Here is a 26,158-nt window from a genome sequence, read left to right on the forward strand (position 1 = left end):
GCAGCGAGAGGAGTACTATCCAGTCTTTTGCATTATTCTATTTTTTTTATTTTTTAGTTGTTACATTTGTGTCCCACATTTTCCTACCTATTTGCAGGCTCAATGTGGCTTACATAGTACCGTAAAGGTGTTCGCCAATTCCGGTATGAACAAATACAGTAATGTTGTGGTAGAATAAGGTTTGTGTGTACAGACATTAGAGAATCGTAGAGAGGAGGAGAATCGTAGAGAGGAAGAGTTATTATATGTCCATTACGAGCTTTGGTTTTGTTGTGTTGCAGGGAGCGGAGCATCAAACGACGACCCTGCTCTCACCCGGCCCCCCCCCCCCCTGCAGCCACCCATGCCCAGCGACCCTGCTCTCCCCCTGCCCCCCCCAGCCACCCATGTCCAGCGACCCAGCTCTCTCACCTGCCCCTCCTTCATCCTGTAACAAAATCTTCGGGGCAGGCAGGAAAGATCCACGGTCCTGCTTGCCCGCTGCTGGCGCTGACACTCCCCCGCTGCCGGATCGCTGTTGAAAATGTCCGCCGAGACTTGTGCTGAAGTCTTGGAGGCCACCCTTGTAAGTATCGGAGGCCATTTTGAACAGCGATCTGGCAGTGGGGGAGCGCCAGCAGCGGGCAGGCAGGGCTGGAGATCTTTCCTGCCTGCCCCGAAAAATTCATTACACAACATGGGTGGATGAAGGAGGGGCAGGTGAGAGAGCAGGGTCGCTGGACATGGGTGGCTGCAGGGGGGCAGGGGGAGAGGAGGATCGCTGCTGGACATGGGTGGCTGCAGGGGGGGAGGGGAGGGTCGCAGGACATCAGCCACCCATGTCCTGCGACCCTCCCTTCCCCCCCCTGCAGGGTGGCAGGAGGGGGGGCAGGGGAGAGGAGGGTCGTTGTTTGATGCTCCGCTCCCTGCCACTTGGAATCAGCTGTTAGTGACGTCAGCCTGGCTACGGAGCCTAGCTCAAGAAGGAGGCACGGACACAGGCAGTTCCCGATTAGAACGTTGGTGGTGAGAATTATTATGTAGGATTTCAATCCTGCATGATTTTGCCATTCTTGGTGGCTTACAAGCAAACGTACATAAAATGTATAAATAAATATCAAACTAAAATATAGACAAAATAAACATATGTAAATATTTTCAATAAAAGAAATCAATCATTCTTGCATAATGCTTATATAAAACAAAAGTTTTTAAAATATAAATTCTATTCAAATGGCCTTTTTAAAAATATAATTCTGAGAAATATGTAGTTAAAACATAGAGTTCCAAAGTTTGGGACCCACAATTAAAAGCATAGATATCTGTATTCATCTAATCTAACAACATGAAATGAAGGTATATCCAATAACCCCTTCTCACCTGATTGAAACAGCCTTGTAGGATGATACATATGTAAATTAGCAGCAATGGCCAAAGGAGCATTGGGTGGGGGTGGGGGTGCATACCTTTTGGCTTCTGAAGCTACAGGACCCAGAGGGATGTGTGCATGCATGTGCCCTGCTCTGAGACTTCAGAACTGGAAGAAAAGGGTGGAGGTGTGAAAAGGATGGGTAAAAGGAAACAGAAGGAAGGGAAAAGAAGAAAAGTGCAAGAGAGTGGAATGAGGGGAAAAGGGAGCATACTGAGAGACTGAGAGGGTTGAGGAGAATAGACTGTGCTACATACCTTGTCCTTGGTGTCCATGCTCCCTGTCGCTACCTCATTCCCCAGATCAGATGTGGTCCCTCAACCTGTTCAGAAAACTCCCTTACCACCAATGCCCCTCTTTTGTGATTTGAAATGCACTATATGGCCCTTTTTTGTGAAAAGTTTGGTAGCATCTCTAAAGAAAGCAAACTATAGGGGGTTTCTTCTTCTGTGAACCAGAAACTCCTTTTCATAGATGTATATTTTTATCTATGTACTTTGGTTGCAGTATTAGTCTCTGAAAATTGCATGCCCCATAGCTATGCATGTAATTGTTTATTCTTTTTGCTTAGAACTGAGATCCTTATAAGTAGTGTAGGCAGCTATGAACTATATATTTTTGTTTTGGAGAGTGACTGAGTGGTCTGTGTTTGTCTTTCAGTAAAATCAGTAAACACTTGCAAAAATCTGACACATCTGAAAGAAAACTAAGCAGAAAGGCTTTAATTGAGCCTACTATGCAAGAAGCCAGAAATGTAAGTTGAATCAGCTCACTGATCTATCTATCTATTTATTATATGATTTTGCTCAAGTATTCATGTCATTTTTCACAATTTTATTTGGTTTTTACATTCTGACAATAGCATAACTTACTCCAAACTTGGCTACCTCACTGAATTTGCAACTTGGTAATCTTTACTTAATATTAGTTAATGAAATGAAAATAGTTGTTTTTCTCCTGGTAAGAATATAACATAAGAATAGCCATACCGGGTCAGACCAATGGTCCATCTAGCCCACTATCTTGCTTCCTTCAGTGGCCAATCCCGGTCACAAGTACCTGGCAGAAACCCAATTAGTAGCACCATTCCATGCTACCAATCCTAGGGCAAGCAGTGGCTTCCCCCATGTTAATCTCAATAACAGACTATGGACTTTTCCTCCCGGAACTTGTCCAAACTTTTTTTTTTTTAATGACATCCAAAGATTTTATTAATGAAACCAGAATAATGCCCAACACAGGCCGTGTTTCGCCCAAAAGGGCTGCGTCAGGGGCTAATGTAGAACTGCTACAAATGATGAGGTGCAAATAGGGTGACTGGATGTTACAGAAAAATTTGGAAATTCTTTAAACTATAGAGTGTGCAACTTTGAATGTTAGTCGAATTTCCCTTGATGTTCAGAATTTCAATAATAACAATGTTGCACACTAAATATTGAATTAAAATGGAATAGTTTATTGCACAAGTTAATTTTGTACCTAAAATTTCAATCAATATTGGCAATAAATGAGTAAACATGCAAATGATCAAATGCAATCAAATAAGCACTACATTACAAAAACAAATACATGCGATTTACAGAAATTCTTTCCCTTAGATCCCAGACAATGTGTGCACCTTCAGTAAACCAATTCCATTCACCACCAAATCAGATTAGCACTTAGAACATTGGTAAAACATTAACATTTAATTTAGCATTTCATCTCCAAATGGTGTTCAACACCCCCTCCATTTTGTAAGGATTGATTCTTTGCTCCTATTTTCTAGACAGGTTCCTCACCTATCAAACAGGTAAGTGGTTATTCTAGTTCTTTTTACTTAAATTACTCTCTTGTAAGTTGGTTTTGGGTATAGTACTGAATGGTAACCTTAGTTCACTTAATTTTCTTCCCGCTTTCTTGCAAACCTTCTTTTCTTCGCCTTTCTTTACGTTGGGTACCTTAATACTGATGCCGCAGGAAGCAGGAGTCCATTTTGGTGAATCTACTACTCTGAGCTTTAAAGAAATCAAAAAGGCAAAACCCTATCCCTGCCTAATTCAGCAAATCCATTACCATTTGATATGATATTTAACTTATTTCCCTAACTAGCTTCCCCAAATAAAGAAATATATAATCATTCAGCCCTATTCTGGTCCCTCCCATCAATAATGCTCCCCAGAATTTTAAACCAAATATTTATTTTTTTCTCTTCCCAAAGTAATTTATTATAGAATATGCAGGGTTTTTCACTTATACCAGTTTTTCAAAACCCCCTGTTTACACTTTAGCAGTGCATGTGCACTTAAACTGACACTTTAACCATCTATACTCAGTGTGACCAATATTTACAGGAGCAAACCTCACCAGCTTAACGGACCCTTACTGTTGTCTGAGCTATTAATTTGCTGTAGTGTTACAGCTGTCACTACGTCCCAGCTCTTGTCGTCCCTCTAAAAGCCCATAAACCCACGCAAGAGGCTTTAAAATTTATCCTTTAATTCAGGATCAAGTGGGATTCCCTAAACCCTTTTTTTTTTTTTATAAAATAGAAGGACTTGTAAAGAATACTCTGTTAAGTCCCTTACACAAGGTAAACTTCTAGCAGTGCTGTTTCCAAAAGTTCACAACAGATCTCCCACAGGTTTAATATCTTCAGTGTGACAGACATTTGGTATTTTAAAGCAGCACCAGCTGTCCCACGCTACGTTAAATATTTTTATGTTTAAACTTTTATTGACGATATGTATAATACAATTCAACTTGGACTATTCATACAACATAGATCAGTATACAAAATCGACCTTCCAACAACATACTCAACATCGTCAATCACTTTTTTTCCCATTTTCTCCCCCCCTGCCCCCCTCCCCTCCTTATAACTTTTTATATTTCAGCGATTTATTATAATTAAAGCATAACAATACAAAAGAAACTTCATAACTGATAGGTGTACAATTATAAAACAACCAGTATTCTGATGTAGTACAGAGTGAACAGCTAACATCCCCAAGAAAATATAAAGTCCCGTACCTAATTACCTACCCTACTCCCCATTCCCTTCTCCCTCAACCTCCCCCCCCCCCCTCTACTTCCTCTTGGTCCCTCCCCCCTCGATTAACTCATGTCTGACACAACACAGTATTATGATTAAACATTGCACAGTTATAGGGTATTAACAACCAGACTTCGGCCTTTCTGTGTCATTTTTTCTAGGTAGCATCCCCATATTTTAAGAAACCCTATTTTCTTTTTACAGTGTCCTTCTGTCTCTATCGCCTCCCACCTACATTAAATATTTTAAGTCTTTCCCAGAAACAACCCCTTTCACCTATCAATCACTCCTATAAAGCCTTCTAAAACCGCGAGTGGCTTTTCCAATAGATTACCTCACTACAGTCACACTTCCAAAACTCTTATTTAACTCAGAAAATCCCTGAGATTCGTTTAAAGTTAATCTCTTTACTAGACTGGACAGAGATTCAAACTACACATCTGTCCAGCTCTTACTCACCTCCCAACTGTAAGGTTTAGAACCCACTTCCCAGCTCAAGCCACCAGCACGAGCCTCCAACACTCTAAACCCAGGTAAAACCCCTTTTAAAGGGGACACACTTTTATTTTACATTTTTTTATATCCTTTACACTAAAATAGAAAACTTGCAATAGGAATAATTGTAATGTTCATAAAAGAAAACCAGCACATCCGGAAAAACCGATCATATGTCTGATCATCTGGAGACACTCTGTGGGGTTTGCACTGAGAAGAGAGAGCGATGGGCTCGTACTGAAGAGAGAGCATGGGGGGGGGGGGGGGGTGGAACAATCAAAAGATGTTTTTCAGAAGAGCGTAAGATGCTGAGGCTTGTACGGGAGAAGAAATGAGTGAAGAAATGCCGGTTCCTCTGTAGCACGAATCTTACAAACCAAAAAAATACTTTAAATTTGATACGATAGGGAATAGATAACCAATGTGCATTTTCCAAGAGGGGCATGACATGGTCATATTTCTTATGACGTTTGGGAAGTTTAATAGCTGTATTCTGTATAAGTTGTAATCAATATAGTTTGCATTGAGGAAGATCTATATGAAGAGAGTTGCAGTAGTCGTTGTGATATAATAAAAGAATGAGACAAGAAACAAAACAGCGAAGATGACAAACAAAAAACCAAAAAAAATATAAAAATAAAAAATATATATTAAAAACGTCAAAATTTAAAATTAATCATAAAATATGTATTTAAAAGATAAATCCATCCAAATCAAAAATTACATAAAAAAGATGACACTTTGGATGTAAAAATGAAGAATCAACTTTATTAGCCAAACTGTAGCAGGGAGAAAGGGACTCGACACAGCTGTGTTTCGGCTGTACTAGCCTGCATCAGGAGTCTTCTCTGCCGTATGTTGATTATTTATTCTATCCAAATGTAAAAACAATACAGTATGTGTGTCTTACCAATAAATTGAAGCTATAGCGCTCAATTGTACTCGAAACGAAGTTGAGCGGAAAAGATCGGAGCAGCGTCTCTGATCTATGCAATAAAACCGAACTAGTTCACTGCATCGGGGAATAGGAATGGCCGAATAGACCTGATACGCTTAAGTTGAGAAAAGGCTCGGCGCATCACTAAAGAGATTTGAGGAATGAAGGTTAAGGCATCATCAAATAGAACACCCAGAATCAAGATTGTCAGTGATAGGTATTATAGTGGCTTTGAAAAGGATTATTCTTTATAATAATTTCTATAATTTTGCCTAGCACTAATATCAGGATTACCGGTCTGTAATTTCCCATATCATCTCGGAACCCTTTTTTAAAATTGGTGTTACATTAGCCAGTCTCCAATCTTCAAGTACCATGGATGATTTTTAATAATAGGTTACAGATCACTAATAGATCAGTAGTTTCATGTTTGAGTTTTTTCAGTATCCTGGGGTATATACCATCTGGTCCAGGTGATTTACTATGCAACTTGTTGATGTGGCTTAGTATCAGGCTTATTTTCGAAAGAGAAGGGCGCCCACTTCCGACACAAATCGGGAGATGGGCATCCTTCTCTCAGGGGCGCCCAAATTGGCATAATCAAAAGTCGATTTTGGGCGCCCTCAACTGCTTTCCGTCACGGGGACGACCAAAGTTCACAGGGGCGTGTCGGCAGCGTAGCGAAGGTGGGGCAGGGGCCTGCCTAACACATAGGCGTCCTCGGCCGATAATGGAAAAAAGAAGGGCGTCCCTGACGAGCACTTGGCCAACTTTACTTGGTCCCTTTTTTTCTTGCGACCAGGCCTCAAAAAGGTGCCCAAACTGACCAGATGATCACCGGAGGGAATCGGGGATGACCTCCCCTTACTCCCCCAGTGGTCACCAACCGCCTCCCACCCTAAAAAAAAAAAAACTTTAAAAACTTTTTTTGCCAGCCTCAAATGTTATACCCAGGTCCATGACAGCAGTATGCAGGCAGGTCCCTGGAGCAGTTTTAGTGGGTGCAGTGCATTTCAGGCGGGCGGACCCAGGCCCATTCCCCCCCCCCCCCCCCCCACCTGTTACACTTGTGGTGGTAAATGTGAGCCCTTCAAAACCCACCAGAAATCCACTGTACCCACATGTAGGTGCCCCCCTTCACCCCTTAGGGCTATGGTAGTGGTGTACAGTTGTGGGGAGTGGCTTTTTGAGGGGGGGGGGTTGGGGGTCTCGGCATCCAAGGTAAGGGAGCTATGCACCTGGAAGCTTTTTCTGAAGTCCACTGCAGTGCCCCTTAGGGTGCCCGGTTGGTGTCCTGGCATATGAGGGGGACCAGTGCACTAATGCTGGCTCCTCACACAACCAAATGGCTTGGGTCGTTTCTGAGCTGGGCATCCTCGGTTTCCATTATCGCCGAAAATTGGGGTCGACCATCTCTAAGGTCGACCTAAATGTGGAGATTTGGGCGTCCCCTACTGTTATTGTTTCGATAATACGGTTTTCCCCGCCCCTTTGCTGGGACGTCCTCGCAAAACCTTGGCCGCCCTGTTCGATTATGCCCCTCCACGTCTTCAGGTTCACTGAGATGTGTTTCAGTTCTTCCATGTTGTCACCATTGAAAACCATTTCTGGCACATCCTCTTCGTGTCAAGGTATGAGGAAAGTGAGTCCTTGGGCCATAGCGAGATTTGATCCACCTGTGAGACGCAAGTGGAGCATAGGTCCTCGCTAATGGCTGCTAACAAAGACACTTGACAGAGTCCAGGACACAGTAGTAGCTGGAAGTGACAAAGGCCAGGGCCAGCTGTGGACAAAAGTCCAGAACAGGTCAGAAGACTAGGCAGGCCAAACAAGTATAGTCAGGGATGGGCAAGCAGGAAAACCCAGCACAAGGCAGGGCAGGATCCAGCTGGCAGGAGCACACTACAGCAAGGCAGGACTGGAACACCCAGGACACCAGGAAGCCTGTTTCCGAGGCACTGATTGAGAATAGGGAACTTCCTTATATACCTAGGCAGGATGTGATGTCATCAGTCAGTACCAGATGCAGGGCTAGAAAAAGGAAGTGTAGAGTTCCAGGAAGGAGACGCGGGAGGCTGCTGGACGTTTGAAGACTCCTGGAAACGGGTGGGATGCGTGACACTTCAATAAAAACCAAAGTAAGGAATTCATTGGGACACTGTCCTACCAGGGTACAAATTATATCACAGTGATAGGGTGGATTGAATTAGTGGAGGGAGTAGCATTATATGTTAAGGAGGACCTCAAATTGAATAGATTAAAATTTCTGCAGGATACAAAACATATCTTGGAATTCCTATGGATAGAAATTCATATGTAAAAGGAAAAAGAATAATGATAGGAGTGTACTACCATCATCCTGGTCAGGATTACAGACAGATGCAGAAATGTTATCAGAAGTTATGGAGGCTAACAAACAGGAACATCATAATGGGTGATTTTCAATTACCTTGATATTGACTGTTTAAATGTAACATCAGGGCATGCTAGGGAGGTAAAATGCCTTGATGAAATTGAGGACTGTTTTATAGAGCAGCTGGTTAAGGAACCAACAAGAGGGGGAACAATTTAGACCTAGTCCTTAGTGGAGCACATGATTTGGTGCAGGAGGTAATGATACTAGGGCCACTTGATAAGTGATCATAACATGATCAGATTTGATATAATCTCTGGAGTTGGTACACAAGAAATCCATACATTGGCATTTAACTTTCAAAAAGGAAACTATGATAAAATGAGAGTGGCCAACTAAAGGGGGAAAAAAAAAAGAGTAGCAGCTGCAAATGTCAAAAATTTACATCGGGTGTGGATGCAAGAGTCACACCTAGACCTACTTGAAGCCTCAAAATTATCAGGAGGATGATTGATAACTATATACAGTCTGCACGTGTTTTAACAACCTTGAATAGTTTGCTATCATCTGCAAATTTAATCACGTCACTCGTTCCGATTTCCATATCATTTGTAAATATGTTAAATAGCACCGGTCCCAGTTCCGATCCCTGCGACACTCCACTGTTGACCTTCCTCTACTAAAATAAATGATCATTTAACCCTACCTTCTGTTTTCTGTCCAATAACTCCTAATCCACACCAGAACCTTGCCTCCTATCCCATGACTTTAATTTTCTCACATCGGCTCAGCATCTATTGTTGGGGACAGCACGCACTCAACCAAGGCATTCATTGATGTTTGCAGAGGTTTGGAGACACATCTGTCTCAACATTCTTCCATGCAAGGCTGACCCACTATTTGTCAAACTCTTCCATGTACCCACCAAGAGGAGTACTTTGAAGAGTCAGACTCTGATCTCTCTTGGGAGTGGGATCAGGATCCACAGGACCTGTCATAGTCTAAGTGCTGAATATCACTCTTAATTGGCTATGCATTCGCTGGCACCGCAACCCTGGAAATTCAGTGCTGGTGCCCAGACATGGCCCAATATTGAATTTTCCAGGTTTAGTGACGGTAAGCAAAATGCTGATTACTGCTGGTTGAATATTGGGCCCAAATATCTTATCTTATCTTACCCTTCATAAAAGTCTCTCATTCACCATCTGCATCGCCAATATTGTAACCTTAAGAGAGCATAGCCTATTGGAGTGCTGGTCTAAAACTTGAGCTTGAATCCCAGTAGTTCCCAATAAAGATAAAAATTGATATGTGAATGGAGGCATTAAGGGACTGTATTGCATCCCACAAAGATTCTAATGTAGCAAAAGGAGGCCTCAGCAACTCCCACAATTAAATGCTGGGTGTTAGCATTTCTCTAACATACTGTTGGTCATTCACAATTCGTTGATCTTGCGCCTCTTTCTTTTGATGAAAATTCCAAGGGGGGAGAAACTGCAGTATCCTCTACCAAAGGGGAGAATAGCCTGCCTTCAGCTGTCTCCAAACTTTGCCTGTCTCATGTGAAAACACCCACTGGTTGCTAGGGCACTGTTTTTTTGATGGGGCTCAATGAAGCTCCACCAACACTGCCTCTGGTGTTCCAGCGGGCTGAAGTAATTGCAGCAGGCATCACTGGAGCTCAAAAACTCTATTTGGTACAGCAGTATAGTCGGGGTGGTTGCAGAGGGAAGTTCCTGGTCCTTTCCTTTCTCTTCTCCCCCCATTGCTGGATCGGAAGAGAACTGCAGAAGCCAGCAGAAACACCACAGTAGAACAGTGTGTCTGAGGGTAAGATTCACACAGATGCCATCTTGGCTCCCAAATTTGTAAGGTAAACTGTTTAACTCATGGCTTTGAAACTAGTAATATGGTAATTTCACAGATCCCTTGGCTTTTTATCCTGCTTATGTCTGTATGCAGCAGTCCATGTTTAAAGCAGTACTTTGTCCCTGGAATAATCCAAAAAGTATGCATTGTACATTAACCAGTTTTTTTTTAAGTAGTAGCAGTTATTTTGGATAAAAATTCCCATTTATTTCTTAGTGAGGCTTATGCATTGGGGAAGATGTGTATACTCAAGCATTGGGTACATGAAGAGCCTCCCTCATTCTGGAATTGGAGAAAGATTGATTGCTCTCATGTTATGGGAGGCGAGGGCTGCAAGGAGTTCTCCAAAGGGGCGAAGGGCTTTCATTGCTATCTGGAACTGTTATTTGCATACTATCTCCTATAAAGCTAGAAGTGCTGTACTGAATACGTTTAAGAGTGTTACATGAGTGGGTATAGTTCTAGAAAGGATTGTTTTGGGGTTCTTAGATTGGGTAGGGGAGGGAGGACTTGGAGTATTGGATGTTATCTTTCCCAAGATGGCCTGGGGTTATAAGAGTCCAAACGCTGGGCAACTTAAAAATCTGACAAGGCAAAGGTATTGGTTGGAAGGAGGTAGAGGGGTGACTCTGAATATTTGCTAACATTGAATGGATGATGGGGTCGAGGGGTGGGAGATAATGGGAGGGTTATCGTATATATAAAAAAGGATCGTGTGTTGGGTTATTTTTGACAGTTGTTCTTGCTTATTGTTCTGTCATGCTTGTTCGTTGCTATGTAAATGCTTGATGCGTTTGTATAGATTTGTTTTTCAGCTGTATGTTAGATTTTTTTTGATCCTGAATAAAAACCATTAAACCTTAAAGTGGTAGCAGTTGTGAATAAAAGTGCATGACACTAACCAGCTATAAGCAGTTTAATTTGAGCTAGAAACACAGCATAGCAGGAGAACATTGCTGGAGCAAAAATATAATTTGAAGAATTTTAAAAATATATGCAAAATGTATGCCACAGAATTCTTCCAGGAAAACATGAAGGAAGAAGTAATGTCTGGAGTGGGTCAGGCATATTCACTGATGTGTCTTCCCTACTGATTGGAACATGTATACTTAAGAACAGTTTTGTGTTTCATCAGAAAAGATTTGTTAACTTTTGACCTCTTGGCTGACACTTCAATTTTACTGATGACATTGGTAGTACATTTTTTGATGTTTATAGAAGTAGCTGCCTTAATTTTATTCTATATCTGTTTTAGAGCCATAGAAAAACTAAGGCTAAGGTAGAAGAATCACCATTCACATCACTGAAAACTAGAAGCATAGGTCCAGGAAGTAATGACAATATTTTGGACTCTGGATCAAAAAATGATGGGCCTGTGGAATCTGGCAATCCTGGGCAGAGCACAGATGATCCAACTCCAAATTCTAAAAATCTTTCAGAGACACCAGCAGACACTGGTGCATCTGTAAGTGAAGATGGACACCAGGAGAGGAAATCCCATTTGTCTAAGAAGGACTTGCATCTGGAAGGAACTGGGGTAATTGTTTTTGGTATTTCTTTGTGTGTTTTTTCTCTTACCAGAAAAAGTCTGTACTAGCAGATATACAAGTAGAGTAGCTGTGTCAAATTTAAGTTAAAAAATTGCTGCAGAAATACAGATTTTTTTCATCTTTAGGTCACTGGCTCAAATCTGACTTAGACCAATAATGACTAAATCCATTATCATCTTAAAGGTGTTCAGTGCCTATGTGCAGGAAAGTGATAATCCTAGTTCCAGTTGTTTAATTTTAATTATGTTTAACAAAATCACTATAAAACTATTATCAAAATTAGCTCTCTATTAATACTATATTGGGGTCTTTTTGTACCTTTGGATTTCATGTCTCAAAACCTCAAAAGAAAAAAAAAATAGAACCATAAATGACCACAGGGTCACTAAGTACCAGTAATATGCTTTTATTATGTTTTACATAAGATAAATTTATTTACTGAGGAGCTGAAGGAATACTTTTTCACCAATACCAGACCTATGATTACAATGAAACATAGTCTCACAAAAGGTTTAACATTTTTTTTAAAAGGTATCTCACATTGCTAATGGTCAATTATTGATGGTTAATACATACTATCTTGTGGACCCTACAGCAAATAACATTTTGCTAACAGTTGTAAATAACCCCTATCCAGAGCTTCCTTTCAATTGAAAGATATTCGCTGTCTGTCCCTGTACACTTTATAATGAAGACCACCAACCATTTTAGTAGCAGTTCTCTAGATTGACTCCTTCCTGTTTATATCTGCCTTCATGTTTTGAAACATTTGTCTTCACTGTGTGTCACTTGCTCATTCTTGGTGTATGCAGTCACAGGGTGGATATTAGTATGTGCTGTTTGTGTTGAAGTATGGGTCTTTTGCCAACAATTAAGGTTCATGCAATAATTGCAGAGGACAATGCTGCACTCCGCCAAAAAAAAAGGTCCTTTGTTCAACCAGAAGGGTCCTAGTTCACTCGGGGTGAACAATTCTGTTTAAATTCAAACATCAGCAAAACCACTGTATAGAGATCAGTTTGTAGACGTCCATATGGTAAGTTCTAGCCCTGAATTCCTCTCCCAACAACTTGTAATCCAGGGATTATAACAGTCCACAAGTCATATGCAAATAAGGATCTGGAAAGCTCTAGTACCTACCTTCCTTGGTTTGGAATCTCCCAGCTCTAAGAGTTTTGGGATCCCTGACAGCTCCGACCTTGGGATAGTTTTACACACTAGGCACTATCCGCCCTCCCCTCCCACCCCATAGCTGTCAACCAAAAGGTTATAGGTGAGTCTTTCCTGTATAAAGGAATTCCCTCTGTTTTTTACATATTTCCATTGCTTGTGGTTCTATGAAATTATTTGCATCAGAGAAGTCTTTAAATTCATCATCAGACATTTGGTCCTCTTCATGTATCTTAGGGACTTCTTCTTCATAGGGGTGGGTTCCTTAAACTCCTTAGGTCTCACTAAGATCTCCCCCTTTTGAGATCTACTGGGAGCCATTATGTATTGCCTGCAAATCCAGGTAGGCTCATCTTGCAGGGCTCTTCTATTTGCTAGCTCTTTCCTTGCACAACATCCTATGCACTGGTAACCTCTTCTCCATTCCCCTCCTACCCCAGGCCAGCTTAATTCTTCTTTCCCTGGTGTATCCTGTGTTTCATGATCCCCTGCCACTTAAGACATAAGAATTAATTATCTTCCCTTTTTTCCTTTACTGTACAGGGGACTTTTTTGATAGCAATAGCAGCATTACAAGCATAGCAGGATGACAAGGGCACAGATTTCACTCATGCCATCATTAACTTCTAGTGTTGGTGAAATTAGTCTTCCAAAATAAAATACCAGTCAATAGTTTCATGAGCTGGCAATTTACCATTTAAATCTTTGACTTTTAATGATAGGCTATCAGGTACAAATTGCTATGGTAGAAAAACCTCATATACTTGTTGCAGAAGAAAGATACCTACAAAAATATGACCCTTACTTGGACATATTTATAAGAGCAGTAGCTAAAAAAAAATATGTTTTAAAATGGAACCATTCATGGATTAGATCTCTTTCCTTTTAATTTCAGTCATTGGGACTGACCGGTTTGCATTTTAATGTATGTGGAATTGTATGTAAGAGCATATAGTAACATAGTAGATGACGGCAGAAAAAGACCTGCATGGTCCATCCAGTCTGCCCAACAAGATAAACTCATATGTGCTACTTTTTGTGTATACCTTACCTTGATTTGTACCTGTCCTTTTCAGGGCACAGACCGTGTAAGTCTGCCCAGCACTATCCCCGACTCCCAACCACCAGCCCCTCCTCCCACCACCGGCTCTGGCACAGACCGTATAAGTCTGCCCAGCACTATCCCCACCTCCCGCCACCGGCTCTGCCACCCAATCTCGGCTAAGCTCCTTAGGATCCATTCCTTCTGAACAGGATTCCTTTATGTTTGTCCCACGCGTGTTTGAATTCTGTTAGCGTTTTCATTTCCACCACCTCCCGCGGGAGGGCATTCCAAGCATCCATTACTCTCTCCGTGAAAAAATACTTCCTGACATTTTTCTTGAGTCTGCCCCCCTTCAATCTCATTTCATGTCCTCTCGTTCTACCTCCTTCGCACCTCCGGAAAAGGTTTGTTTGCGGATTAATACTTTTCAAATATTTGAACGTCTGTATCATATCACCCCTGTTTCTCCTTTCTTCCAGAGTATACATGTTCAGGTCATCAAGTCTCTCCTCATACGTCTTGTGACGCAAATCCCTTACCATTCTCGTAGCTTTTATTTGCACCGCTTCAATTCTTTTTACATCCTTCGCAAGGTACGGCCTCCAAAACTGAACACAATACTCTAGGTGGGGCCTCACCAACGACTTATACAGGGGCATCATAGTACACACTGAGGTGTATTTTCAAAGCACTTAGACTTACAAAGTTACATAGAGGGGCATTTTCGAAAGAAATGTCTAAGTTGGAATCTGGACGTCTTAGTAAAACGTCCAAATTTGGAGGCGGGGAAAAGGTCATTTTCGAAAAAAGATGGACATCCATTTTCGGTTTCGAAAATACCAAGGACGTCCTTAGATTTGGACGTCTTTGATTTTTGGCAATTTTCGAAACCGAAGACGTCCAAGTCTAAAACGTCCAAATGCAAGCCATTTGGACGTGGGAGGAGCCAGAATTTGTAGTACACTGGTCCCCCTGACGTGCCAGGACAGCAATCGGGCACCCTAGGGGGCACTGTAGTGGACTTCATGAAATGCTCCCAGGTACATAGCTCCCTTACCTTGTGTGCTCAACCCCCCCCCCCCCCCCCCCAAACCCACTACTCCCAACTGTACACCACTACCATAGCCCTTATGGGCAAAAGGGAGTTACCTATATGTGGGTACAGAGGGTTTCTGGTGGGTTTTGGAGGGCTCGCTGTTTCCTCCACAAATGTAACAAGTAGGAGGGGTATGGGCCTGGGTCCACCTGTCTGAAGTGCACTGCACCCACTAAAACTGCTCCAGGGACCTGCATGCGGTGTCATGGACCTGAGTCTGGCATAGAGACTGGCACATAATATTTTTAATCATGTTTTTTGAGGGTGGGAAGGGGGTTAGTGACCACTGGGGGAGTAACGGGAGGTCATCCCCGATTCCCTCCAGTGGTCATCTGGTCATTTCGGGCACCTTTTTGTGCCTTATTCGTAATAAAAACAGGTCCGGGTGAAAACGTCCAAGTTTTAGTCTTGGACGTCTCTGCTTTTTTCCATTATGACTGAAAAACATCCTAGTCTTGAATGCCCAAGTCTCGCCTTTGATACGCCTTCTTCAGATTTGGACGTCCTTGCGACGGACTTCCGAAAGAGACGTCCAAAATCGGGTTTCGATTATACTGATTTGGACATCTCTCAGAGATGGACGTCCAAGTGCCGATTTATGTGGAAAGATGGATGTCCATATCTTTCGAAAATGAGCCTGATAGGAACCTATGGAACTTTGTAAGTCTAAGTGCTTTGAAAATGAGCCCCACTATGTTCATGTATACTCTGTACATAGTACACACTTCATAAATAAAAAGTGGAAAAATTACTAGAGATGGTGTGAAAAATATTTTAAAAAGTAATAAATGGGTCCTCAGAGGGTACATTACCAAATTAAAAAGAATTAAATAGAGGGGAATCACAAGGCCAGCTCCACGATGTCTGCTTAGGACCTCTGCTCCTGTTGGTGTTTGTTGTATTTTTGCTCACAGCCGTCCTCTTCATTCTAACGATCTACTGCATGCCACTAAAACTATGGTGCACAGATCCTTAAAAGCTGAAAATGCATCACTGACTCAGTCAGCTTCTAAAAGACTTAAAAGTGAGCTTATCTCTCCTGATAAAGGCCTCACTTGCGCCACTACCGCCAGAACACATGGACTCCATAGCTGATTACCTAAATTCTCTCTGAGACCTCATGCAACAAAACTTCCATAGTGTCCCACAGATCAATCCAGACACTTGTAGGTTGTGTCCCTCTATCAGCAGGTGGAGATAGAACCTCCGAGGTTTGCTATATGTGGACCTGTGCAGCCAAGTAAACCTCAGTATTCTCTCTATCTAGCAGGTAGAGGGACATCTCTGTGCAGCTCTGGTTTGATCTGGCTGCTGGTGTCCGTTGGGCCTAGTTTAGCACAATCAGGGGTTGAGTGGCTGTTTGTAGCTTCTGGTGTACACCTGGTGGTCTACAATCTTACAAAAAAGGGGAAGAAGAACCAATTCAGTTGGAGTATATAAACATTACACCACACTAAACTCCAACTTATATATGCAAATTTCTCTTTATTATAAATACTTATGCCTTATACCAGCTATTAACTTTAAACATTAAACCACTCATTCATCACCTTTCAGCCACCACTCACCCTATATACTAGTTATCTAAAATGTCTTTAGAAATTTAAATATCAAACCATTATACATGAAAAAAAGCCTGCTTCATCACATTGATGAGGCAGACAGTTCATAGCACTCAATAATGTCCACTGCTGTAATATGCTGTAAAACCATCATAACGACATCCACTGTGTGACCTTTTGTTAGTCAATTTTCAGCAGCTGATTACATCGCTCCTCCTTGGCATATAGGAACTATTGCACACAGAAATTGTCAGCACTGCTGTTTACAAACCACCACATTGTCCTGTGGCTTTCATTGTATAGGTTTCACAAGTATCGGGTGAATGGGCAAGCCCTCTACAGGGTAGTTACAAACAACTTGATGGTTTTACAGCATATTACAGCAGTGGACATTATTGAGTGCTATGAACTGTCTGCCTCATCAATGTGATGAAGCAGGATTTTTTTCATGTATAATGGTTTGATATTTAAATTTCTAAAAACATTTTAGATAACTAGTATATAGGGTGAGTGGTGGTTGAAAGGTGATGAATGAGTGGTTTCTGCCAGGTACTTGCGACCTAGATTGGCCACTGTTGGAAACAGGATACTAGGCTAGATGGACTATTGGTGTGACCCATAGTAACATATAGTAACATAGTAAATGATGGCAGATAAAGACCTGTACGGTCCATCCAGTCTGCCCAACAAGATAAATTCATTTTACATGGTATGCGATACTTATATATACCCGAGTTTGATTTATCCTTGCCATTTTCAGTGTACAGACCGTAGAAGTCTGCCCAGCACTGTTCTTGTGCTAAACGTTCTGAAGCTAATGTCGAAGCCCCTTAAAATTTACACTCCAGCCCATCCATATCTATTCAGTCACAATCAGGGCACAGACCGTAGAAGTCTGCCCAGCACTGGTTTTGCTTCCCAATTACTGGTGGTGCCACCCAATCTCCGCTAAAATTCTGTGGATCCATTCCTTCTAAACAGGATTCCTTTGTGTTTATCCCACACGTTTGAATTCCATTACCATTTTCATCTCCACCACCTCCTGTGGGAGGGCAATCTATGTATCTACCACACTCTGTGAAAAAATACTTCCTGACATTACTCCTGAGTCTGCCCCCCTTCAACCTGAAATCATGTCCTCTAGTTCTACCGCCTTCCCCAGAAAAGGTTTGTTTCAGATTTATACCTCTCAAATATTTGAACATCTGCATCATGTCACCCCTGTTTCTCCTTTCCTCCAAGGTATACATGTTCAGGTCGGCAAGTCTCTCCTTGTACGGTTTGCATCACAAATCCCATACCATTTTTGTAGCTTTTCTTTGCACCGCTTCCAGTCTTTTTACATCTTTAGTAAGATTCGGCCTTCAAAACTGAACACAATATTCCAAGTGGGGCCTCACCAACTACTTGTAGAGGGGCATCAACACCGCCTTACTTCTGCTGGTTATACCCCTCTGTATGCAGCCTAGCATCCTTGTGGCCATGGCTGTCTTTGTGTTGCATTGTTTCTTAAGTTTCAGATCCTCGGACAGCAACACCCCAAGATCTCTCTCCTGAGTCGAGTTTATTAATCTCTCCGCTCCTATCCAGTATTTCTCTTTTGGGTTTCTGCACCCCAAGTGCATCATTCTACACTTCTTGGCATTAAATTTTAACTCAATATAATTTATTAGGGTTCTACTTGTTTTTATCTGGTATCCATTTATATTATAACATTCATGAATTCATACCAGTCCTTATCTTCTTAAATCATTAATTTCAAATTGCTCCATTATCTATATATATCTACTATAATAATTTGCACCTCCAACGTTCTGAAGCTGACTGCCAGGAAGTTGAAGCCCAGTTCGTAATGTCTGAAGCCTTCCGGTGACGTCACCGTGTTGCCTGGGAAACCGCGATGCGTCTCAAGCATGGGCGCTACGAGTTCGCACCACCATCTCCATCCCCTCCCAGTTAAGCAGTCTGGCTCCCCCCTGCCCTCCCCTTCCGAGTTGCAGGACGTCCCCCTCCCTCCCTCCTTCCATTCGCCCTTCCGGAAACAGGAAATGAGAGCAGGACCAGAGGCAGAGCTCAGACAGATGGGAAGGCAGGCTGTAGCGCCGCTGGCCTTCAATGCTGACGCCGGACCATGAGGTAACAATTTTTAAATTACAGCCGGCACGCAGGAAGGCGGGCTGCCAGAGGACAGGTCCTGCTTGCACTTCGAGGGAGGGAGGCACGGGGGCGTTGACCTCAGAGGAGAGGGGGGCGTGGAACTTGGAGGGGAGTGGAGCGAGGGAGGGGGCGTCCTGCAGCTTGAAGGGGAAGGGGGGCCTGTAACTCAAAGGGGAGGGGGGCCTGTAACTCGGAGGAGACGGAGGGAGGGAGGGGGGCTGGAACTCAGAGGGGAGGGGGCTGGAACTCGGACGACAGAGAGGGAGGTAGGGAGGGGCGTGGAACCTTGCTAGCGCCTGTTTCATTCATGTACGAAACGGGCCTCTTTTACTAGTCTCTCTATATAAAAGGCAACCCCAACGTTCTGAAGCCTCCACGGAAGTTGAGGCGCCCGAGATATCCGGTGTGCACTGGAGTGTCTGCACCGCCCTCACGTCAAAATGTCATGATGTCGAGGGCGGAGCTATGACACTCGACGAGGGCCGAAACGGAAACGCCACACGCAGCGAACAAGGCAAGTAGCTCGGAGGGAGGGGGCCCCTTGCTAGCGTCCGTTTCATTCCGCTCAGAAACGGGCATTTTTTCCTAGTATATATATATTATTTAAAATTTTTAGTGCTCAGTGTGAGTTGAAGTGCTAAACCACTGTGTGTAACGGATCCAGCTTATAGCATAACAGTTATTTTAATATCATTGCACCAAACCCTTTCTGACCCTCCTCGTAGTACAATCAAATACTAATTCAAGATGTTACCAGTCTGTTTGCTATCAGTTCTTGAACTTCACATAAAAATGTTACTTATCTTGTATCTTATAGCTGGTGAATTATTCTAGTAATTGGTCAACATGTAGAGTTTGGTGTGCAATCTTGTGGTGCTGGCTGGCTACCGTTGTGCAACCGTGACATGCTTCCTTAAATATTGTGGTTCTCTCGCTGAAAACTGGATCCGTTACACATGGTGGTTTAGCACTTCAACATACACTGAGCACTATATATATCATTTAAAATAATAACGGAAATATTAGAATATTAATTAGGGAAATCAAGGAAGCAAACTATAGGGTAGTAGGGTATCAGCTTGTCCAATGTAATCCCAGGAGGTAGTAAACTAAAGGCAAAAATATACTCCTTTTGCCTTTGATATAAAGACCAGCGCTAGGTGGGGTGAGAAACTTTAAAATGTACCATAATTACACTTCAGAAATGTCAATGACTGACTAGAATAATTCACGCTAGTTTGCTGAAGATGTCATTTCCGTGGGTGTGGGAGTGACACATCTAAATATTTTCAGAGATTATCGGCAAAGAATTAAAGGGAGCGCAGTGTTCAAGAAATGCCTACATTCTTTGTAGTAGATGTGGATATACCTTTTTGTGATGATCTCTTTTGGTGTAGATTGAACTATGTCCCTTTTGCATGGTTTTCTAAAATGTACCAAATAATTCATAGCATATTTATTTATTTATTTGTTACATTTGTATCCCACATTTTCCCACCTATTTGCAGGCTCAATGTGGCTTACATAGTACCTTAAAGGCGATCGCCAAGTCCAGTAGGGGAAACAAATATAATATGATAATAGGGTGGGTAAGGTTGGTATATTCAGGTACATTGGGGTCAAGGATAGGAAGGAATATATGAACTGGCCATCTCACAAAGTGGTCCTTTTACTGAGGTGCGCTAACAGATGTAGTACATGCTAAATAAGATGCACATCCTATATAATAATTTGCACCTGCAACATTCTACGTCTGGATGCCTGGGTTCGTAACATCCATTTCCACTCATTGCCCCACCCTCGCGTCAAAACGTAATGATGTCAGAGGGCAGAACAATGAGGGGGAAGGGAACGCTGGATGCGAGATGATGTCAGGAGGAAAGAATCGCGGGACATCAAGGGGAGGGCAGGGCAGAGGAGACTTGGTGGACATGGATGGGATGGGAGGACATAGGCACCCCGTATAAGAGGCTTGGGGAGGCTAAGCCTCCCCAGCCCAACCGTGACCTTCCCCTGGCTGCTGCCCTCCCCCCCCCCCCCCCAAACGCAGGGCTGCCTGGCGCATTAGCGCTGCAGCCAGGCAGCTCTCGGACGGTCCCTCCGCTCCTTCCCGCCCTCAGCTCGACAGCCCTCCTCTCCGTTCCTCCCCCCTTGCGCGTGTTTAGCCCTTTTACTTTCAGGTGCAGCGACGGCAGTGAAGAGGGCAACACATCGGGCTCGCCTCCAGCTTCTCCCTTCCCTTACAAGTGTCCTGCCTTCTGCGATGATGCATTTCCTGTTTCTGCGAGGGCGGGACACTGTGTGAGGGAAGGGAGAAGCTGTGTTGTCCTGTTCACTGCCGTCGCCGTGGCCTCTATTATACTGTGTGCCATTTTGCTCAGTTCCACACACACAAAAAAGCATAATTCTGTGCACAGTCTTTCTGTTTCTAGTATTCAGTTTTGTCAAGATCTAAAAAATTTTGCTCTCGTTCAGCTTACTGGGCCTCTGGGAGGCTCTGTCTGCTGTTACTAATATTTCACAGTGCAAAACTAACTCTGAAGGGAGCCACCATTTTGTGCTATAGTAACTGGACAAATGGGGAATTTCCCCGCTTGTCACACATATGAAGGCATATAGCTCTAGTAGGATCAGGTTCTGATTGAACTACAAACCCAAAGGACAAGAAGAAGCTGGACTTCCAAAAATAAACACGTTTTGTGTTTCTTAGCAGGAGAGCTCCAGTCCAAGAATGAATGTCAAGTCCAAAGGGAAAAAAAGGAAGAAATCTACTCGCAACAAATCATCGGACTCTACAGGTACAGATAAATGCTGTTTTGTTTTCTAAGGGGTCCTTTTACAAAGCGGCAGTAAAAAGTGGCCTGTGGTAGTGTGGCAGGGCCGCAGAGAGACTGAACCGGGGCAGGGCCGCGGCACCCCCCCCCCCCCCCCCCCCACACACACACACACTTGGATTGCTGCCACAACTGCAATTGAAATACCTTGGCTGGCGAGGTTCTTGAGGCCCCGCCAGCAGAAGAGGTCTTCCCCTAGCGCTGCTCTTCACTTTGCTAATTGCCTGCCCCTGCAGCTTCTTTTTCTCTCAGGACATGCTCATTTTCAAAACTAAGCATGCGCGCCTGAGAGGAAAAGCAGCTGCTTAGCAAGCAATGGGCAGAGTGAAGCGCAGCGCTGGAGGAAGACCAGTGTCTGCTCCTCCGACCTCCCCAGCCTCCAAGGGGGACCCTGCTCCGAAGTTTTCTCTCTCCTGCTCCTGTCGGGATGCAATCACCCGAGTCGCGACAGGAGAGAGAGAGAGAGAGATACCCTGGTGCCAGGTTCCTGGAATTTTGCCCCGCCCCCTCTCTCATGGGCCCTGAGTGTAGGTGTCACGCACTGGGCCTCTTTTTACCACGGCTTGGAAAAAGGCCATTTTTTAATGGGCCAGGAAATGGGTGTGCACAAAAATTAAAACTAGCATGTGCCTGTTTATGGCTTGAGCCCTTAAACCTAGTCATTGACTTGACGGTAAGGACTCACGCACTACCCGCGTGGTAACCATGCAGCGTGCGCCAACATGGCTGCGCTGCCGATTACCGCCAGGAACGCCCCCTCCCCTTCAGTAGAAAATAGAAAAATATTTTCTAGTGCAGGATTCGGCGCGCACCAAACTCGGAATTACCACCGGGCGCACATGCTACCTTGGCAGTAGTGCCAATTTAGCACGCGCTACCCGCATGTTAGCCCTCCCACAGCTTTGTAAATGGGCTCCTTAGTGCATGATTTCCATGGTTACCTGTTTCACTGTGATTCTCAGACCTCTCAATTTTGTGTATACTTTAGTTTCTACAGTGTTCAGATCAATTTGTGCTGCTATTAATATGATTGAGGGTAAACATAGAGGCTATTTTATTTAATGTACTGTTTAAATAGTGTTATTTTATGGAAAGTAACATCGCAGAGATAAATCTCCCACTGAAAATCAATGTCATGTAGAAAATTCTTTTAACAGTTTCTTGAAGCTAAGTGAAGCATAAACAGCATTTAAATTTATTATCTTGGTTGAGGAATCAAAGGAAGGAAATGCAAAAAAAAAAAATCTGTATTCAGGGTAAATTAATCTCTAGGAAGGGATAATCCAGCTAGGTGGATGAACAGTAACTCCCACGAAAACACAACAGTCAAAAGAAAGTGGGAAGTGGACCAATGACTCCAGGGAAACGGGATACTAGTGTAAAAGATAGTACTTTATTCACAGACTCGACAGTACTGTGTTTCGGCCACAGGCCTGCCTCAGGAGTCTTCAGAGGTCCTTACTACTCGAAAGCGATCTCAATATCGGATGGTCTTGATAAATACCTTTATGGTGTTTTACAGATGCTATGGCGTCTCTGTGTGCTGAGCCCCCCAAAGCCCACTACCCACAACTGTACAACACTACCATAAGGGGTGAAGGGGGGCACCTAGATGTGGGTACACTGGGTTTGTGGTGGGTTTTGAAGGGCTTACGTTTACCACCACAAGTGTAACAGGTAGGGGGGGGATGGGCCTGGGTCCACCTGCCTGAAGTGCACTGCACTCACTAAAACTGCTCCAGGGACCTGCATACTGCTGTCAGGGAGCTGGGTATGACAATTGAGGCTGGCAAAAAATATTTTTAAAGTTTTTTTTTTTGTTTTTTTTTTAGGGTGGGAGGGGGTTAGTGACCACTGGGGGGGAGTAAGGGGAGGTCACCCCCGATACCCTCCGGTGGTCATCTGGTCAGTTCGGGTACCTTTTTGAGGCTTGGTCGCAAGAAAAAAATGGACCAAGTAAAGTCGGCCACGTGCTCGTCAGGGACGCTCTTCTTTTTTCCATTATTGGCTGATGGCTCTATGTCATCAAAGTTAGCCTTTAACCCCTCCCCCCCTTTTCACTTCCCGGGGCTTGTGTTCTTATAGTCCCGGTTGGTTCCCCCCCCCCAGGGAGCTCAATCAAATCGTTACTCAAGGATACCGGAACCCCAGCAATGCCCTTATAACCCTTCACAATAGGTTAAATAGCATACTACGTCCTTGAGGGCTTAGGTTGTATATGTATCCATTCCAAATTTGCATAAAATTCTTTTTCCTCTTTAGGGATCCCCTCGCCTCTCTGGCCTCCCAAGTTGCTAATAAGTGTACTTGGTTTCTCCATTGCCAAAAGGCTGGTGGGTCCGGGAAAACCCAGTTTTGTAGTATAGTTTTCCTAGCCACTAGGCACAACTTACGACACCAGAACCTTGCTCCTTTATCCTGTTTACGAAAAGCTGTTTGTGTGTGTCTAAGATATAGTGGTCCCAGGTTCCATCTATTGCACCCCTTAGAATTGTAGCCATATAGCCCCGAATTTGTCCCCAAAAGGCTCCAACGTTTGGGCAACCCCAAAAAGCATGGTACATTGTATGGGGTGCATAGTTGCATTTGACACAACTGTCATCAAGTCTGGTGTCCATGTGTGCTAGTTGTTGTCTAGTCATATAAGCTCTCATGATCCCTCTATACCCACATTCCCACAGTCTCTCATCCACCATGAGGGACGGAATACCCTTTAAGGTAGAGTGGTGCCTAGTTTAAAGGTATGTGTACATATGATTAGAGTGTGGGCAGGGTGCATAGTTTTTCAGCAGTCTAGGTGCCAGCATTTACACCAGCTCTATGGCTGGCATTACAAGTTAAACTAGTATTTTATAAACCAAAGTAATTGCTTAGTTTTCATCATGGAATAGGCTCCTGATAGGTGTTCCTGTTTAGAATTCCTCTCTTGGTGCTTAATACCACAGTATAGCAGGCAAAGTCATCTCTTTACAGCCCATAGTTGTTTTATTTATTCAGGGCTTGTTTCTGTTGAAAACAGGCAGTGCCCTGGGCCCTTACTATGATTCTGATCCAGCTGGTTACATTACATTACATGCATTCTTATATTTCGCAGATACCCAATCAGGTTTTATGCAGATTACATATTAAGAGATCCAGCAATATCTGGAGAATAACAACCAAGAACAAACATTATAGGATATAATGGTGCCAATCAATAAAAGTCATAAATCTAACAACCAGATAAAAATTGTTTAAAAACATAAGTTTTCAGGGCTTTCTTAAAATGAAAATAACTTCGCAATGACCTGATTTCTAACAAGTTCATTCCAAATAAGATGAGCTTGACAGCTCCCTAGACTCATGCAAGCTGAAGTGCCTGATTTAGAAGGTCTGTTTTTGGTGGTAGTCACCTTGGTATACAGTCAGCAAGATCTAGTCCAGTGACCTTCACTATCTGCACAAGGGGTTCTACACTTGCTTCCTAAGTTCTTTCCTAGGATGGTGTCCACTTTCCAGCTCAACCCAAAACTGTTTTCTCCAGGCATATGGCCACAATTTTAAAATTTCCTTGCTCACATAGCCTTTGGCGTACAGTGGATTATCAGAAAAATAAAACTGATATTGTAGTTTAACAACTTGATTGGAATTTGTTTCCAGAGAATGTGGTAAAAGTGGTTTAGCTTAGAGGGTTTAAATAAGGTTTGGCTATCTTCCTAAAAGAAAAGTCCATAAGCCATTATTAAGATGGACTTGGGAAAATCCACTGCTTATTTCTAGGATAAGCAGCATAAAATGTATTGTACTCTTTTGGGATCTTGCCAGGTACTTGTGACCTGGATTGGCCACTGTTGGAAACAGGATACTGGGCTTGATGGACCTTTGGTCTGGCCCAGTATGGCATTGCCAAAAAAAAAAAAAAAAGTGGTTGAAGGGCAAGGTCGAATGGCTGACAGATGATGCCAAACAAGAGTGTTGGGCAACTTGACAGCAAAAGGGGCGGCTGCTTCAATGGAGGAAGGACCCAGGAATTGAGTTAGTCCAGGATTATGGACGGTAGACCTGCCAGTAGATCAAGTAGCCAGGCTGATACTGCACAAAAGGAGGGTCCAAGGACAAGATACCAGCGCATTCAAAAGCATCAGTGATAAGATCACATGCAACCTGTAAAGCAGAAGGGTAAAGAGACAGGTTATCAGAACTCGTTGCTATCCCCTAGGAGATGTTGGGGAAATGGATCAAGTGTCCAGTAACAATTTGATGTGGAGTTAATCCAGTTTGCTTGTGAAGGCTGTGGCAAAACAGAAAAGAGAGCCAGTTGCAGTGCCTGTAACCAAGAGAAAGCAGAAAAGTTAACAGTCGTGCACAGGGTTGATTTCAAAATGCCATTATATCTCTCCACAATCCCCTTTGCTTGGGGCCTGTAAACAAATGATGTTAACAATTAAAAATTTAAGTTAATATTGATACAAGGTCATTGCAAAAGTGTGAGCCATCATCTGTGTGGATCCAGACTGGGAAGCCATACCTAGGAAAAATTTCAGATGTTAAAGCATGAACTACAACTGCAGCAGTTTCAGATGCACATGGGAATGCTTCAAGCCATTGTGAATATGGACACAAACAACAGAAGGTAACTTTTTCCTGTACAGGGCTTCAGCTTATCTGT

At 43.2% G+C, this 26,158-nt stretch overlaps 1 protein-coding gene across 3 annotated transcripts in view; it reads left to right on the forward strand.

The window, feature by feature from the left end:
- Positions 1–26,158, forward strand: part of CENPU (centromere protein U) — a 141,960-nt gene that overhangs the window by 25,227 nt on the left and 90,575 nt on the right. For 2 of the 3 annotated variants that reach the window (XM_030192655.1, XM_030192653.1), the window contains exons 4-6: positions 2,069–2,162; positions 11,352–11,633; positions 21,387–21,474. In XM_030192655.1, coding sequence (XP_030048515.1) covers positions 2,069–2,162; positions 11,352–11,633; positions 21,387–21,474 — 464 coding nt within the window. The remainder of the gene's footprint in view (positions 1–2,068; positions 2,163–11,351; positions 11,634–21,386; positions 21,475–26,158) is intronic. The other variant, XM_030192654.1, reaches the window with a different exon arrangement.

This window comes from Microcaecilia unicolor, chromosome 2 (genome assembly GCF_901765095.1).
Source record: "Microcaecilia unicolor chromosome 2, aMicUni1.1, whole genome shotgun sequence".
In the NCBI taxonomy this organism is placed as follows: domain Eukaryota; kingdom Metazoa; phylum Chordata; class Amphibia; order Gymnophiona; family Siphonopidae; genus Microcaecilia; species Microcaecilia unicolor.